Here is a 14,594-nt window from a genome sequence, read left to right on the forward strand (position 1 = left end):
AGACATCAATGAGAGAGCGAGTGCACAGAGCCTTCTGAAAAGAGTTTTGCTGTGTGTGTGCTGATTTCTTGGGGGCACAGAACTGAAACGATGGACCCAGTAATTATGAGGCACAGCTTCCTGGAACCACCATTGTTTTGCCTTTTTGGGGCTCAAACATGCTGACAGATTCCCTTTAAACCATTGTACTGTAGACTGATAACACAAAATGTAGTAAAATATAAAGATTCTGCATTGTATAAGCTATCATGCCTGTTTTGGATTTCATACAGGATGAGACATTGGTAAATCATATGGTTGACTCAAACATAGTTGCGTGAGGTTTTCAAAAAAGATACTTCTCAAGGTTCATTTTTAGAAGTGTACCGGCACATTTTGCCACCTGAAGTAATGTAGTGACATCAGCAAATACTTATCGTGCATGCTAAGAGCCCAAGGTGACAACACTTTTGTAAAACGAGCACTGATTCTCTGAAATATTTTGGTAGATGCTGCAGAAGGAGTTGGAGTCGCAGTGTAGCATTTCATGACTCGGGCCAAATACTCCACAGAAATTGCTGCATTCAGAAGATTCTTAAAATTTCTTCAAATGCCAAATAATGCGCACTAAAAGCTTTTCAAGGATTTCTCTGTTGGAAACAGCAGTCCCTGTAATAGTTTCCTTGTAAATCTTTGCACATGGATTGCTACTGTTTTAATGCTGTTTTGGTTATGGCAGTTATGTGTTTTATAAAGCAGGCAATTTTAAAATGTACCCCACCCTTCTTGGTGAAATCTAAATTACACTGGATGCTGGTATAGAAAAGTAACTTATTAATAGGGCAGTTACAAGGATACGACTTTGTGGCATACTCAAGTTGGGTACCGCAGTGCCAGCAATGTCTGAGCAACCCCAATGATCATAGGCATCTCACTATTACTTCATGGTGTCTGTAGTTTTGAGGGCAATAGTAGCGCTGCATGCTGTGTCATGTGACAGAACTGCTAATAAAGGCTTTGAACAGAGTATATTTGGGCAGTGTGAACAGAGCTGGCCCGGCCCATGGTGCTCTAACTGCAGCAATTGCTAGCAAAATCGAGATGACCTCCTGCCGTATGGCATAGGCCTCCTGATCGGCCGCGGCACTCATGGGTGCAGCAGATAGGCAACGGTAATTCCTCTGACATCTACACTGAATGGAACAATCCTCTAGGTCTAGGTCCAGATCGGCGCTACGGACGTTTGTCATCAAAGTGAGATAACTGAACTGAACAGAGAGGCTAAGATACTGTATACTGATAAAGTTCAGCTCATAAAGAATTTTACTTTGAGTTATACACTTTTTCCAGTTTGTTCTTGTAGTTCATGTAATTCAGCTGCACTGTGTAAAACATGGATGTTTTGAACTAGTGTACCATGGTTGCGCCCAAGGACATGTATATGTTTCATTGTTATAATCTATTACTTCATTGAGGTTATATAGGGTAGTTATATACATATACCCTATATTAACAAAAGTATGTGGATACCTGACCATCATGACTGTGACTGATTTGACATCCCATTCCAAAATCATGCCTGGCATTTGAAACATTGGTCTTAATATACTTTCCAATGGCGCAATGCACCTATTATATGAAGTGGTGTACATCTCTTCATATATTCAAAACACAGGGGCAGTGCAAATTCTTTTGGACTAAAAGGTCAAGTCACTGAAAAAGAATGTAAAATATAACTTTTATAATTAGAAGATTAAAAAAAAGGAATATATCATATGTACCCCAGATTTATAGATATCCCCCGGGTTACCTCAGATCGAGGGTTTATACAGAGGAACTACCATGTTTCCCCGAAAATAAGACCGTGTCTTATATTCATTTTTGTTCAAAAAGGTTTAACTTTTTTACATGTATAGCTGCCTGGACACTATTTAAATTGACTTTCTTAATTAACCGTTTGCAGGGCTTAATTTTGGAGTAGGGCTTATTTTCAAGCATCCTCAAAAAGCCTGAAAAATCATTTAGCATCCTCAAAAATTCTGGAAAATCATGCTATGTCTTGTTTTCAGGGAAACAGGGTAGATGTGCACACTCCTTTGCATAATATGGCAAAGCAGAAATGCATAAAAATGTGTGAGGGCTTGCTAACCAATCCAAATTTATGGGTTGCTGGAATGTACCTTCAATGAAGACTAGAGGGGTCTGACTACTGTACCTCATACTAAAATCTCTGGAGTATAACTGGTGTGATGTTTCCTCGTGAAGGCCTCTTTGTGGTGTTGCCAACATGACTTTAGACCAATCTTCGGCGATCATTGATCTGAGACAAAAGTGGGACTTGTCACTGACCAGGATAGATTCCATTCCTAGCTCCATTGCTGTCCTGCTCTGTACTGCGTAAGCATTTGAGAGTGGTGGCCTAAAGTCAATGGAACACCTGTTGCTGGACATCTGGCTCATAACTCGATTTAATGCAAGCGCCTTCTGATGGTTCGTACAGATACTGTTCGCCCTAGGCTTGGGACGTGACGTCCAATTTCACGTGCAGTACAGAAAGGATCACTACACGCCATTCTTCTAACCTGACGATCCATCCATGCTGAGGTTCACGTCATGCTGTCATTCCAGTTCATCGTTGTTCCCCCCCAACCACTGAGAGATGCAACGTTGAACTGGGCTGACATCTTAGCCTCCGCACATAGCGACCTCCTGGAGTAATAAACCAAGATCTCTCGGTTGAAGGATTCTCTGTGTGCAATAAGTGGCAAATACTGGCATGTCAATGAACAGATGACATCGCACAATCCTACCACAAGATTTTATTCAATTTTTGAGGTCTCATGTGTCTGGAAGAACTTTTGTGGTTCTGGTAACAGATTTGAAAATTGAGTAACTGCTCATCTTTTGGGAGGTTGTTTTCCGGTACTAGACCCTTTTTTATCTTCTCACTCTAGTCCTTCTCACTTTAACCTTCCATCATGCTTTCGAGTAGCAATGACAGTTGGCTTATTATATGTATATTCTCTTCAGTTACATTTTCCGCGGTTCGTTTATTCACAGGGCGGTATTGGTATTGCAGAAAGCCACAACATGCATGCGTTTACATGTGCAAGGACTGTGTACATTTTGCTTTTTAAACGTCTTTCCGCCCTAGAAGTGATTTATTTACTCTTTATTACTTTTGACTTCACAAATGTATATGATCTTTGGCACCATAATGTATGGGATATTGACAAACGTGACATCATACTATTTGTTCATTGCTCTCAAGCATTTCTTCAATGTGCAAAGAGAGTTCAGAGGCGGATTGTGTAGGAGACTTTGACCAATTTACATTGTGGTTCAGAAGCCTATCTGAGGCCTTATGATGGGAAGATAGTGTGTGGTAGCAACTGCTGAGTGTCTTTTAGCTATTCAGGAGCAGACATCTACAGTAATCCTCATATAGGGCGGGATATTATTATCCTTCAATAATGATTGGTCTAACAATGGTATTTGCATAGTTGTGGAGTGCTCATACCAAACTGAACGTGAATTGTAGTTAAGCATTTTATTATATGTGGAGAAACTTTGAGGGATGAAACAAGAAGTCTTGTTATGTAATCTGACCACATCCGTGTTTGGCTATTTTTATATGATTGTAGTAACACCACAAGTAAGTTTAAGAGAGAAGTCGCAAATATCTTTGTCGGTTCTTTCTTTAATTTGCTTGCTGTTTTTGCACTTTTTCACTTAATAATCAAGAAATTGCATTTGTGTGTTTTGTACTTTAAACAGATAGGGTGACTTATGCATGTGATTAGACCTTACACATTTCTGATCTTCAGCATTTTGGCAAATCATGATCATAGAATGGTAGAGCTGGAAGGGACCTCCAGGATCATCTGGTCCAACCCCCTGTTCAGTGCAGAATTCACTAAATCATCCCAGACAGATATTTGTCCAGCCTTTGTTTTGAAGACTTCCATTGAAGGAGAACTCGCCACCTCCCATGGTAACCTGTTCCACTCATTGATCACCCTCACTGTCAGAAGGTTGTTTGATGTCTAATTTGTGTCTCCTCCCTTTCAGTTTCATCCCATTGCTTCTAGTCTTTCCTTGTACAAATGAGAATAGGGCTGATCCCTCTGCACTGTGACCGCCCCCTTCAGATATTTGTAGACAGCTATTAAGTCTCCTCTCAGCCTTCTTTTTTGCAAGCTAAACATTCCCAGATCCTTTAACCGTTTTTCATAGGACATGATTTGCAGACCGCTCGCCATCTTGGTTTGCGCTTCTCTGAACTTGCTCCAGTTTGTCTTTTGTAAAGCGGGGTGCCCAGAACTGGACACAGTATTCCAGATTAGGTCTGAATTAAGGCACTTTTACACACAACGCTCATCGTTCCCCTGCAGAGGTTTGCATGATAAACATCCCGTGTAACAGCATGCTGAAACTTTTAAGCAGCTTAAGCTCCGAACCACATATAGTTTGGTGTAAACAGCAGCCTTCCGTACTGAACGGCCACTGCTTACAGTGACTGGAGAGGTGCGGGCGGAGAGCGAGAACTCTCCTCCAGCCGCCCTGCCTTCCTGCTGGCCGTACTGTCAGTGATCCAACAATGTTCGCTCCTGTGCAGAGCGAGCATTATAGGAAAGAGTGTCAGGCATTATGTGTAAAAGGGCCCTAAGGAAGAGTAGAAAAGGAAAATTACCACATGTGATCTAGACTCTATGCTTCTCTTAATCCATCTCAGAATTGTGTTTGTCATTTTTACTGCTGCATCACATTATTGACTCATGTTCAGTCTATGATCTCTTAGTATACCCAAGTCGTCTTCACATGTGCTGCTGCTTAGCCCAATTCCTACCATTCTGTATGTGCTTTTTTTCATTCTTCTTGCCCAGATGTAGGACTTTGCATTTCTCCCTATTAAATACCATTCTGTTAGTTACAGCCCACTGTTTAAAGGGGTTGTCCCGAGGCAGCAAGTGGGTCTATACACTTCTGTATGGCCATAATAATGCACTTTGTAATATACATTGTGCATTAATTATGAGCCATACAGAAGTTATAAAAAGTTTCTCCATGGTGCCGACTAATTTTTGGCCTCCGATGGCCAAATTAGCCGCGCTTGCGCAGTCCGGGTCTTCAGCAGTCTTCTATGGAGCCGCTCGTGCCAGAGAGCGGCTCCGTGTAGCTCCGCCCCGTCACGTGCCGATTCCAGCCAATCAGGAGGCTGGAATCGGCAGTGGACCGCACAGAAGAGCTGCGGTCCACGAAGACAGAGGAACCCGGCGGCCATCTTCAGCAGGTGAGTATGAAGACGCCGGACCGCCGGGATTCAGGTAAGCGCTGTGCGGGTGGTTTTTTTAACCCCTGCATCGGGGTTGTCTCGCGCCGAACGGGGGGGGGGGGGGGGGGTTAAAAAAAAAAAAAAACGTTTCGGCGCGGGACATCTCCTTTAAGCTTTTCTAGATCTTTTTGAATACTCTATCTTCCCTAGTGTTAGCTATCCCTCCTAGCTTTGTGTTGTCTGCAAGTTTGATCAGTTTCCCATCAATTCCCTCCTCCAGATCATTTATAAAAATGATGAACACTAGGCCCAGGACACAGCCTTGTGGTACCCCACTTGATCGTTCTTCCACTTGAATGTACAGCCATTTATGACCACTCTTTGAGTACGATCACTCAGCCAGTTGTGAATCCACCTAACAGTTGCCTTGTCAATCCAAGATTTGGTCCTTTTTTTAATAAGGATGGTATGAGATACTTTGTCAACTGCTTTACTAAGATCAAGATAAACTATATCCACTGCATTTTCTGATCAGCCCAGTCGGTGATTCTGTCATGGAAGGAAGTTAGATTAGTCTGGCATGACTTGTTTGTTACAAACCCATGCTGGCTCTGGTTAATTAGTCCATTCTGATCCAAGTACTTTCATACATGCTGTTTAATAATTTGTTCAAAGATCTTTCCCATTATAGAAGTAAGGCTCACCGGCCTGTAGTTTCCTGGATCCACCTCCTTCCCCCTTTTTTTTGAAGATGGGAACATTTGCCCATTTCCAATCTTCACGGACTTCTGTTGTTCTCCAGGAATTTTCAGATTATGGCAAGTGGTTTAGGAATTACCTCCCCTGCTTTATTTAGTATCCTAGCATGCAATTCATTTGAACCTTGAGATGATGGTGGTTTTTTTTTTTTTTGTTAAAAACTGTATTGTTAAAATAAACTGATATTTGTAGTGTGACTGTGGTGTTGCGCAAGTGTTCAGAATGCAACAGAGAACACTGGCACACATACATAATTTGCTGTATTTGCTATTTAGTGAAAAAAAAATTTACAAAAATGAGTTTCACCGTATGCTGCCTGGCTTAAAGGGGTTGTCCCGCGAAAGCAAGTGGGGTTCAGCACTTCTGTATGGCCATATTAATGCACTTTGTAATGTACATCGTGCATTAATTATGAGCCATACAGAAGTTATTCACTTACCTGTTCCGTTGCTAGCATCCCCGTTGTCATGGTGCCGTCTAATTTCAGCGTCTAATCGCCCGATTAGACGCGCTTGCGCAGTCCGGTCTTCTCCCTTCTGAATGGGGCCGCTCGTGCTGGAGAGCTGCTCCTCGTAGCTCCGCCCCGTCACGTGTGCCGATTCCAGCCAATCAGGAGGCTGGAATCGGCAATGGAACGCACAGAGCCCACGGTGCACCATGGGAGAAGACCTGCGGTCCACCGTGGGTGAAGATCCCGGCGGCCATCTTTGCAAGTTAAGTAAGAAGTCACCAGAGCGCGGGGATTCGGGTAAGTACTATCCGTTTTTTTTTTTTAAACCCCTGCATCGGGTTTGTCTCGCGCCGAACGGGGGGGCTATTAAAGAAAAAAAAACCCGTTTCGGCGCGGGACAACCCCTTTAAGCTAAGTTCTGGTGCTGTTGGAGGCCATAACAGGGGGCCGGGTGATGTTAAGCTAAGTTCTGGTGCTGTTAGAGGCCATAACAGGGGGCTGGGTGATGTATTTCTTTTAAACTCACCCGCTCCCATGATCCGCTGCTGTCACCTGATGAAGATCTTGCAGTGCACGAAAATCTTTTTTTTTTTCAGAGTCCCATCTGCACATTCTTACATAGACTTGTATAGGAGACTGCACTTACGGAATTCTGAGAGGAGTCAAATTTTTTGACTCTGAATGAGATGCTTCTCATTCCTCCTTGTTAGTCCTGAAGCTAGAAAGGTTATTGGCTTGTGGAAGCATTCTCATACCAGTACAGGTCTTCTGGATGCTGTACCTGCTGCCTCACATTGTGCCGCTACCCACATCCACAAGTAATGAACTTACAATATAATACAGGACCACCAATAAAATAGACTAGGCAGATTGTCTATAGTATTATTATAGTCTACTGTTCTCCCATGGTCCCAAAAATAGATTGGTCACTCCAAAAATTAAGCGTGAAATAAGAGGTGGCCATAAGCGGAGAGAGAGACGCTGAAAGTTAAAACTCAATGACAGCAGCTTACAGCAATGGGTCTTCAGTTGGTTCTGTGACAGATCAGTGCTGCTGGAGTGAAAGGAAGCAGCTACAGAGAATGCTACTCAGGAACCTGCAAATGAAACATTGGTGAACTTGGATTACTGATCTATGGCCGAACAACAATTGTAGAGACTGGTCTCTAAGACAAGAGCACGGTATGCACACTTAAGAACAGCCAGGACTGAACTTTAACTTCAAAGTGGTCGTTCCTGTAATTTTGAATTGGGACTTTTGCTGCCATTCTGTTCACCCTGTTGTATAAAGGAGAGTACTTCCAAAGAAATGCTGGGTACTCAAACCACTAATGGAAGTCCTATTATTATCCTCCAAGTATTGAGAGCATTTACATTTGTTTACTTCGTTAATTACGACATAGATTGACTAACCAAGAAAGTATTGGCTCTTTTTGAACAAAGAGTTCAACTTTATGTTGTTAACCAATAGTCTAGCGTTCGCTTCTGCCTAGGGCGGATTCTAGATTAAATTGAATTTCAGGTTCGATACCACATGTGTATATAATATAACCCTTTCAGTTGTTTCTTGTATTTTTTTTCCAATTTATTTAGTATTCGTTAGTAAATACTGCACATTCCGTCTTCATGTTCACTGTTGGATCTTGAACCCTTGAGTAACCTCAGCCTTGTTACACATGAATCAATAACTGCCGAATGCCCATAAAGATGCTAGTGTGCGTCAATCTGGTGTGTATTTCGCATGGCTTTCTCCTCTGAGGAAATAATTACCTTTTTTACTGCTTTTTTTTTCCTTTTTTACATTTTCTCTTACGGTGCCATTTTAATTTTTTATTTTACCCTCAGCAAAATTGTTACCCGTTCCTTTCAATTTGTCAACTTACAGTTAAACAATAACCCTCTAAATGGCACATGCTGAAAGGAACTTCTAGTGACTAAAGAAGGATCTGGAGTCTAGAGTGAATAATTTGCTTCTCGCAATGCTTTAGAATGTAAAGTGGAGATTAGAAAGGGGCTTGGAATAGTTACACAAGTAATGAGCAGGCTTGTGTAAACTGGAAATCGGCCATTTACATTTTCTGCACACTGACTACAGTAAAAGTAGATTTGTGCTCAGCATGTTGCTTGGTGATCAGTTCTGTTTGACAGATATAGACCAATTGTGTTGAAGTACGGAGCATGTGTAATTGGCCCTCTATCTACATTGGCAGAAATCTCATTATGGTTTTGCATTGATGCTTTCTTCAATATCTTTTCAATGTTTTCAGAAAGTGCAATACATTAAAATCCCGCCGTCTTTTGTGGTTCGACCCTTGAATGCTTCATGTAACGCAACTTCTGTCTCTTTGAAGAGGGCAACTGAGGACATGGCTTAGATTGATGTTGTCATTCATAAGCCTTTAAGCATTAACCATTTAGTTACTGAAATTGCTCTACTTAGCCCAGTCTTGGAAATATAGGCTTATTAAAGTAGTGTTTTAATTAATTTAACTAAGGTCTATTGAATAGGTATATTTTTAGTGTTTTCTTTTTCAGTGTTTTTACACAATTTATATAAATCATTGTGGTTTAACTAGATATTTCAACTCCAGTTCTGTACAGTGCGGATATTGAAAATACTGGCATATGCTGTCAAGTCTAAGAGAAAAATGTAGAAGTTGTATTTTGTGTGAGTGACGGAGGTTTGGATTACCAAGAATAAAGTGAGACTTGTGGTGACATTCTTTCGCATCCTGGAACGATTTTCGAGGTCACGCATTAAAAGTTGGAAAATTTGGGCTGGTTTAATTGAATTACATGACAAATTAGGTTCCTTTTCTTTGGAATCTCATAAGTAGCCGAGCAGCGTATTTTTACCAGCATCAGCAAATCTATCACTACTTAAAAATTGCTTACTGTGCAACAAATGAGTAATGAAAGTCCAGTTAATTGGAAGGCCCGGTTATGTGTTGAGGAAATAAAAACAATTTTGACTTGGTAGAGAAGCTAGAAAGTATACAGGCTTTTTTTTTTTTTTAACCCAACTTGCATATTTAGTCTGATCCTGCAGCCCTACTCTACTCTCTTCCATCTTCCACTTACTACCCAACGTATATTTGGTAGGTTATCAAGAAACCGATCATAGATGGCCGGATCAGATTACAGATTTCAGTTACCTCATTTTCCATTTTGGGCATATTGGAACAAAAAATAATGGTTGCAAAAGTGGAACTAGGCTATACCCCTTAGCTACACTTGTTGGACATGTATGGCAGTTGTACACTGGGAGAATATGGTGGGAGCTGACTGAGCCCAATCCATTTGTGTCCAGTGTTAGCTGTGCTCTATAGTAGCAACACCCACCTGCAATTGAAACCCTCAGATGCCTTGAAGCAATCATGAGGTGCTGAGTGGTTGACATGGCAGTCATGGGTGTAGTGAAGGCCACAGGCTTACCATAATTGTTTTCACACTGAGTGAACAGGGTGACTCCACAAACACAATAAAAAGAAGCAATGCTGGGTGTTCTACAAGTTTGGAATTTTTATAAAGTTTTTAAAACTATGTGAAATATGGATGAAAAACATTTTTGGTTTATGACGTAAAAAATTATACATTAAAATATCATTGGTGGTGCCACTAGAGATGAGCGAGCATACTCGCTAAGGGCAATTGCTTGAGCGAGCATTGTCCTTAGCGAGTACCTGCCCGCTCGGAAGAAAAGGTTCGGCTGCCGGCGTCGGTGAGAGGTGAGTTGCGGCAGTGAGCAGGGGGGAGAGAGAGATCTCCCCTCCGTTCCTCCCCGCTCTCCCCCGCTGCTCCCCGCCGGCAGCCGAATCTTTTCTTCCGAGCGGGCAGGTACTCGCTAAGGGCAATGCTCGATTGAGTAATTGTCCTTAGCAAGTATGCTCGCTCCTCTCTAGCTGCCACATCTGTAAGTTTTCATACCATTAAATATCTAATTATTTATCCTGCACAGTAAATGGTGTAAAAAAAATAAATATATATATATATATATATATATATATTTTTGTTCACCTTACAAGCGATCAGAAAGTTCTATGCATCCCAAAATAGTAGCAATATAAATGCAGCTCTCCCCACAAAAACCAAGCCTTCACACAACTCCATCGATGGAAAAAATACAAAACTTAAGTGTCAGGATGTGGCGACGCAAAGCAATTTTTTCTTCACAACAATAAAACACAATAAAAACTATATAAATTTGGAATCGCTGTAATCGTACTAACCTGCAGAATAAACTGAATGGGATTTTTACCTAACAGTGAATGAGGTAAAAATGAAAACCAAAAAACAATGATGGATTTGCAATTTTATCTTTTTTTTGTTTTTCTTCTTCCACCTCAAATAACTTATGTTTTTTGGTACATTGAATTCCATAAAAAATACAAATTGGCCTGAGCATAAAACCTCATAAGGTTATGTAGACTGAAAAATAAAATTTATTCCCCTTGGAAAGTGAGCATGACAAGATGAGAAATTGGTCCATCCTTGGGATAAGTCATCAATAGTTGATCAGTGGGGGTCCACCACTTGGGATGCCTGCTGATCATGTGATCCTCCAGCTCACTGTCCATGGGAGCAATGCCTTCTATGACACTACCAAAGCAGATATCCAATTCAGCCGCTGGCTGGAAGATCAGATTATCAGTGGGGAATCCCAATTGGCAGTCTCCACCAATCAACTATTGACCTGAGATAGGTCATCAATAGTAAATTCCCGGAAAACACCCTGCTGTGCATTTGTGTGTTTCTATTATTTTGTCCTTCATTTTAACTTTTATTTTCTAATTGTTCTTTTTTTGTAGTTCACTGAATCCAAGTCCAACATCACCACTTACATGCCCTATGTTCTCTGCCCCATCAAGTCCAATGCCAACATCATCAACTTCTAATGATTCATCTCCAATCAGGTTAGTGGTTGCAGTATTTTCAGTTATAAAGTATGTATTGAGTCAGCAGGGAGGAGGGCCGGTAGAGGCATCACTCCTTTTGTCCACTGTATCTTTACTAGAGGCATATTAGATGAACCCAACAATATTTCTTTCTGTAATCTGACCAAGCCCCTCAGATGTAGGCTTGTAATATGCGGAATGGTGACTCATCATTACATATTTTCTCACCTTAATCAACTTTTCCTAGCTGTGTACCAGCAATTACAAAATATATTTTGTAAAGAAGTATGTCCTCTCCATAGCAGTAATGAGCGTTGTCATACAATGTAGTGTGTCTCCCAGTGTATAGTAAACCAGAGCGTTAGTCCAGTTAGCGATCTACAGCATGTTTTACATGGTCACCAACTTTTCAACAAACTTGTACTTATAGATAAACATGATTTGCATGGTTATCACATAATTAGATTTTTGTTCTTAAAAATCCCTCGAAATGGCTGGTCCCTAGGGTCTCCCCTTCCTTCTAATTTGCTGTTCACTGCCTGTTAAAGTAAAGCTGTCTGCAGGAGCAGAGAAGACGACACAGGAAGTGGGGGGGGTTTGCTTGCTGCTGTCACATGCTGCCCATAGAAGTCTATGGAAAGTAATGGGGGATGCGGGGAGAGACAGAAACAGAGACTTACACAGACGTGGCTGCAGCTTCTAGATATTGTGATATCTCAGATCATTGTTAATTCACAGCAACACTGCTGAGTGCTTCTCTACATTGTGTGTATGACATAGAGCTACGGGAGCAGGATCTCCTTTTTTCTCTGTGTGCAGTGAATGTGTGTAACGTACATAGTATGTAAGGCCGGAAAAAAAAAGTCCCTCCAGTTCAGCCTATTTACCCGCCAATGATCCAGAGGAAGGAAAAAAATAACAAAACAATGAGGTAGAAGCCAATTTTTGCAATTTTTAAGGAAAAAATTCCTTCCTGACTCCAATCTGCCTACTAGTGGCACAAAACACTGAAGTACAAGGTATAGTCTTCTGCCTGGCAAATCTCTTGAAGCAGGTTTGTGAACTGAATTCAAGAAACCATAATAACAATGATACGGTAGCAGGATCTTATCTTCCTGTATGCAGTGTCTGGAGACCTCATAGTAACTAGTTTGCACCCATGCGCTCAGGGAAAACTGAGAATTAGAACTGAGCAAACAGAGGGGAAAATGGTGAAAAATGTCTTATAATAGGCAGATATAGTGTTAGGGCCGCTTCACACTATCTTAGGACATTTCATCTGAATTTTGTATCTCACTTCCATTTTAGAGTAGTAGAATTGTGTGTTTTTTGTTTTTTTTTTCCTTTTCTTTTTTTGGGGGGGGGGGACCTCATTGAAAGCAATGGGGGGAAAAAACATTTAATTCAATTTTTCTGCCCCAAAAAGTGAATAGAGGATGACATTGTGCCAGAAATGGCTAATGCGGGTGTACACATGACAGATTCTGTCTTAGCTACGCTGTAATAAAATAGAAGGTGTATATATAGTTGCTAGGTGGATGGATAGGCAGGCAAATTGCATGTTTGCAATTTCTTTTAGCACTACATCACTTTATAGCAGCAATTTGTAGTGCCCCCACATTATGTCATTACCATTTTAGCCTCGGCATTCAGAAAGTAATTAGAATAAGTTTGGATTTAGCTGCTTTTCTGTGTCACTCAAAAGACTTAAATACTAAATACGGTTTCTGTTGAGGCTTTGGTTATAAAGGAAAGCACCATCAGCACTTCAGAAAAACCGGCATTTTCCTTCACATTTCCATCTGAAACTTACTCAGTACAGTCAATTACCAAACAGCAGAGGGGCAGAAGGAAAGCTCAGGAATGCATTCTTGGACTCCTGCCATACTTGCAGTCCAAAACAAATGAGAGGCGTATTCTAACTAGTTCATGCCCTTGAAATCTCAGCAGGGTTTGAAGGGTATTACAGTGGCCAGAATATAACCGCGCTGACATCACCTCACAAGACACTCGGAGGTGCGAGGAGCACAGTAACAGTAACCAAAATACATCGAATGTCAAATGGCCCTCCAAATGTCACAGCTTTGGGGATTAGAAGATTTGCTTTATGAATTAAATGTACATTGAAGCAGTCTGATCTGCTAATGATTGTTGCTTTTGTCTTCTTGTCATCCAAAGCTGGTTATACAGGATTCAAGTGCTTTAACCCCTTGAGGACACAGCCATTTTTTTTTTAATTTCCTTTTTACTTTTGTTTTTACCTCCCCACTATCGAAAAGTCTTAACTTTTTTTTAATTTTTCCATTGACATAGATGTCTGATAAATTTTTGGGCTGTACAAGTTGTATTTTTCAATGGTACCATATAATGTACTGAAAACCTTTAAAAATCTTCTATGTGGGGTGAAATAGAACACAAATGCAATTGCACAATTTCTCTGGGGGGGGGGGGGTTCTTATTGCGTATGTGGTCCTTGAAAAGTGACATGTTAACTTTATTCTGTGGGTCAGTAGGCTTCAGCGATACCAAATTTATATATTTTTTTTCTGTACTACTTTCCAAAAAAAATTCGCCCTTGAGGACCAGGGTGTGGTGATTTTTTTTTTCCTTTTTTATATATTTTTATTATTATTCTGTTTTTATATTTACAACTATTTTATTTTTACCATCTATGTTCCCCATGACCTCATACAAGACCTCTTTCGGTCATTCACATTGTCTTTTTATTTATTTAATTTTAATTTTGCATAGGAGCCCCCATTAGAGGGCAACATTTCCCTGTAGTGACAGTAATCACTGACAGAGCTGATCTAGGTCTGCTAGGACCCAGGGGGCACTCGGCAGTCACGTGGGCCAAATAGTGGAAGTAACACTTCTGCTTTCTCTCTGCACCTCCATGCAGTGCAGCCTCCTCTCTGATACTTATTGGGCACCATCTTGATACAGAGATTTTTCCCTGCTCACTTTCTCTGTTCTGCTAACACTTTTATAATGCATCAGCACAGCATCACAGGGCCAGCTAGAGGCTGGACTGTCCTCTCCTTCATTAGAACTGTGTGACAGGAACCTCTAATCATCAGTAGTAACTGTGATAAGAGTTTGTGTCCTCCTAAAGAGCTTGTGCGGTAGGCTTAATCGCACAGGAATTATGCTGATTAAAAAAATTGACTTTTTGACAACTCCTAAACCCAAGTAGATCTGGCTGTCTTCTTGGTAGCCCTGCCATGAGAGAGAA

General features: G+C 41.0%; 1 protein-coding gene across 3 annotated transcripts in view; it reads left to right on the forward strand.

The window, feature by feature from the left end:
• The window catches only part of ARHGAP26 (Rho GTPase activating protein 26), a 311,322-nt gene that overhangs the window by 263,552 nt on the left and 33,176 nt on the right, over positions 1 to 14,594 (forward strand). For 2 of the 3 annotated variants that reach the window (XM_066591243.1, XM_066591244.1), the window contains one exon: positions 11,273 to 11,377. The exons of the other annotated variant lie outside the window; for it this stretch is intronic. In XM_066591243.1, coding sequence (XP_066447340.1) covers positions 11,273 to 11,377 — 105 coding nt within the window. The remainder of the gene's footprint in view (positions 1 to 11,272; positions 11,378 to 14,594) is intronic. 3 annotated transcript variants of the gene reach the window in all.

Source organism: Eleutherodactylus coqui, chromosome 2 (genome assembly GCF_035609145.1).
Source record: "Eleutherodactylus coqui strain aEleCoq1 chromosome 2, aEleCoq1.hap1, whole genome shotgun sequence".
In the NCBI taxonomy this organism is placed as follows: domain Eukaryota; kingdom Metazoa; phylum Chordata; class Amphibia; order Anura; family Eleutherodactylidae; genus Eleutherodactylus; species Eleutherodactylus coqui.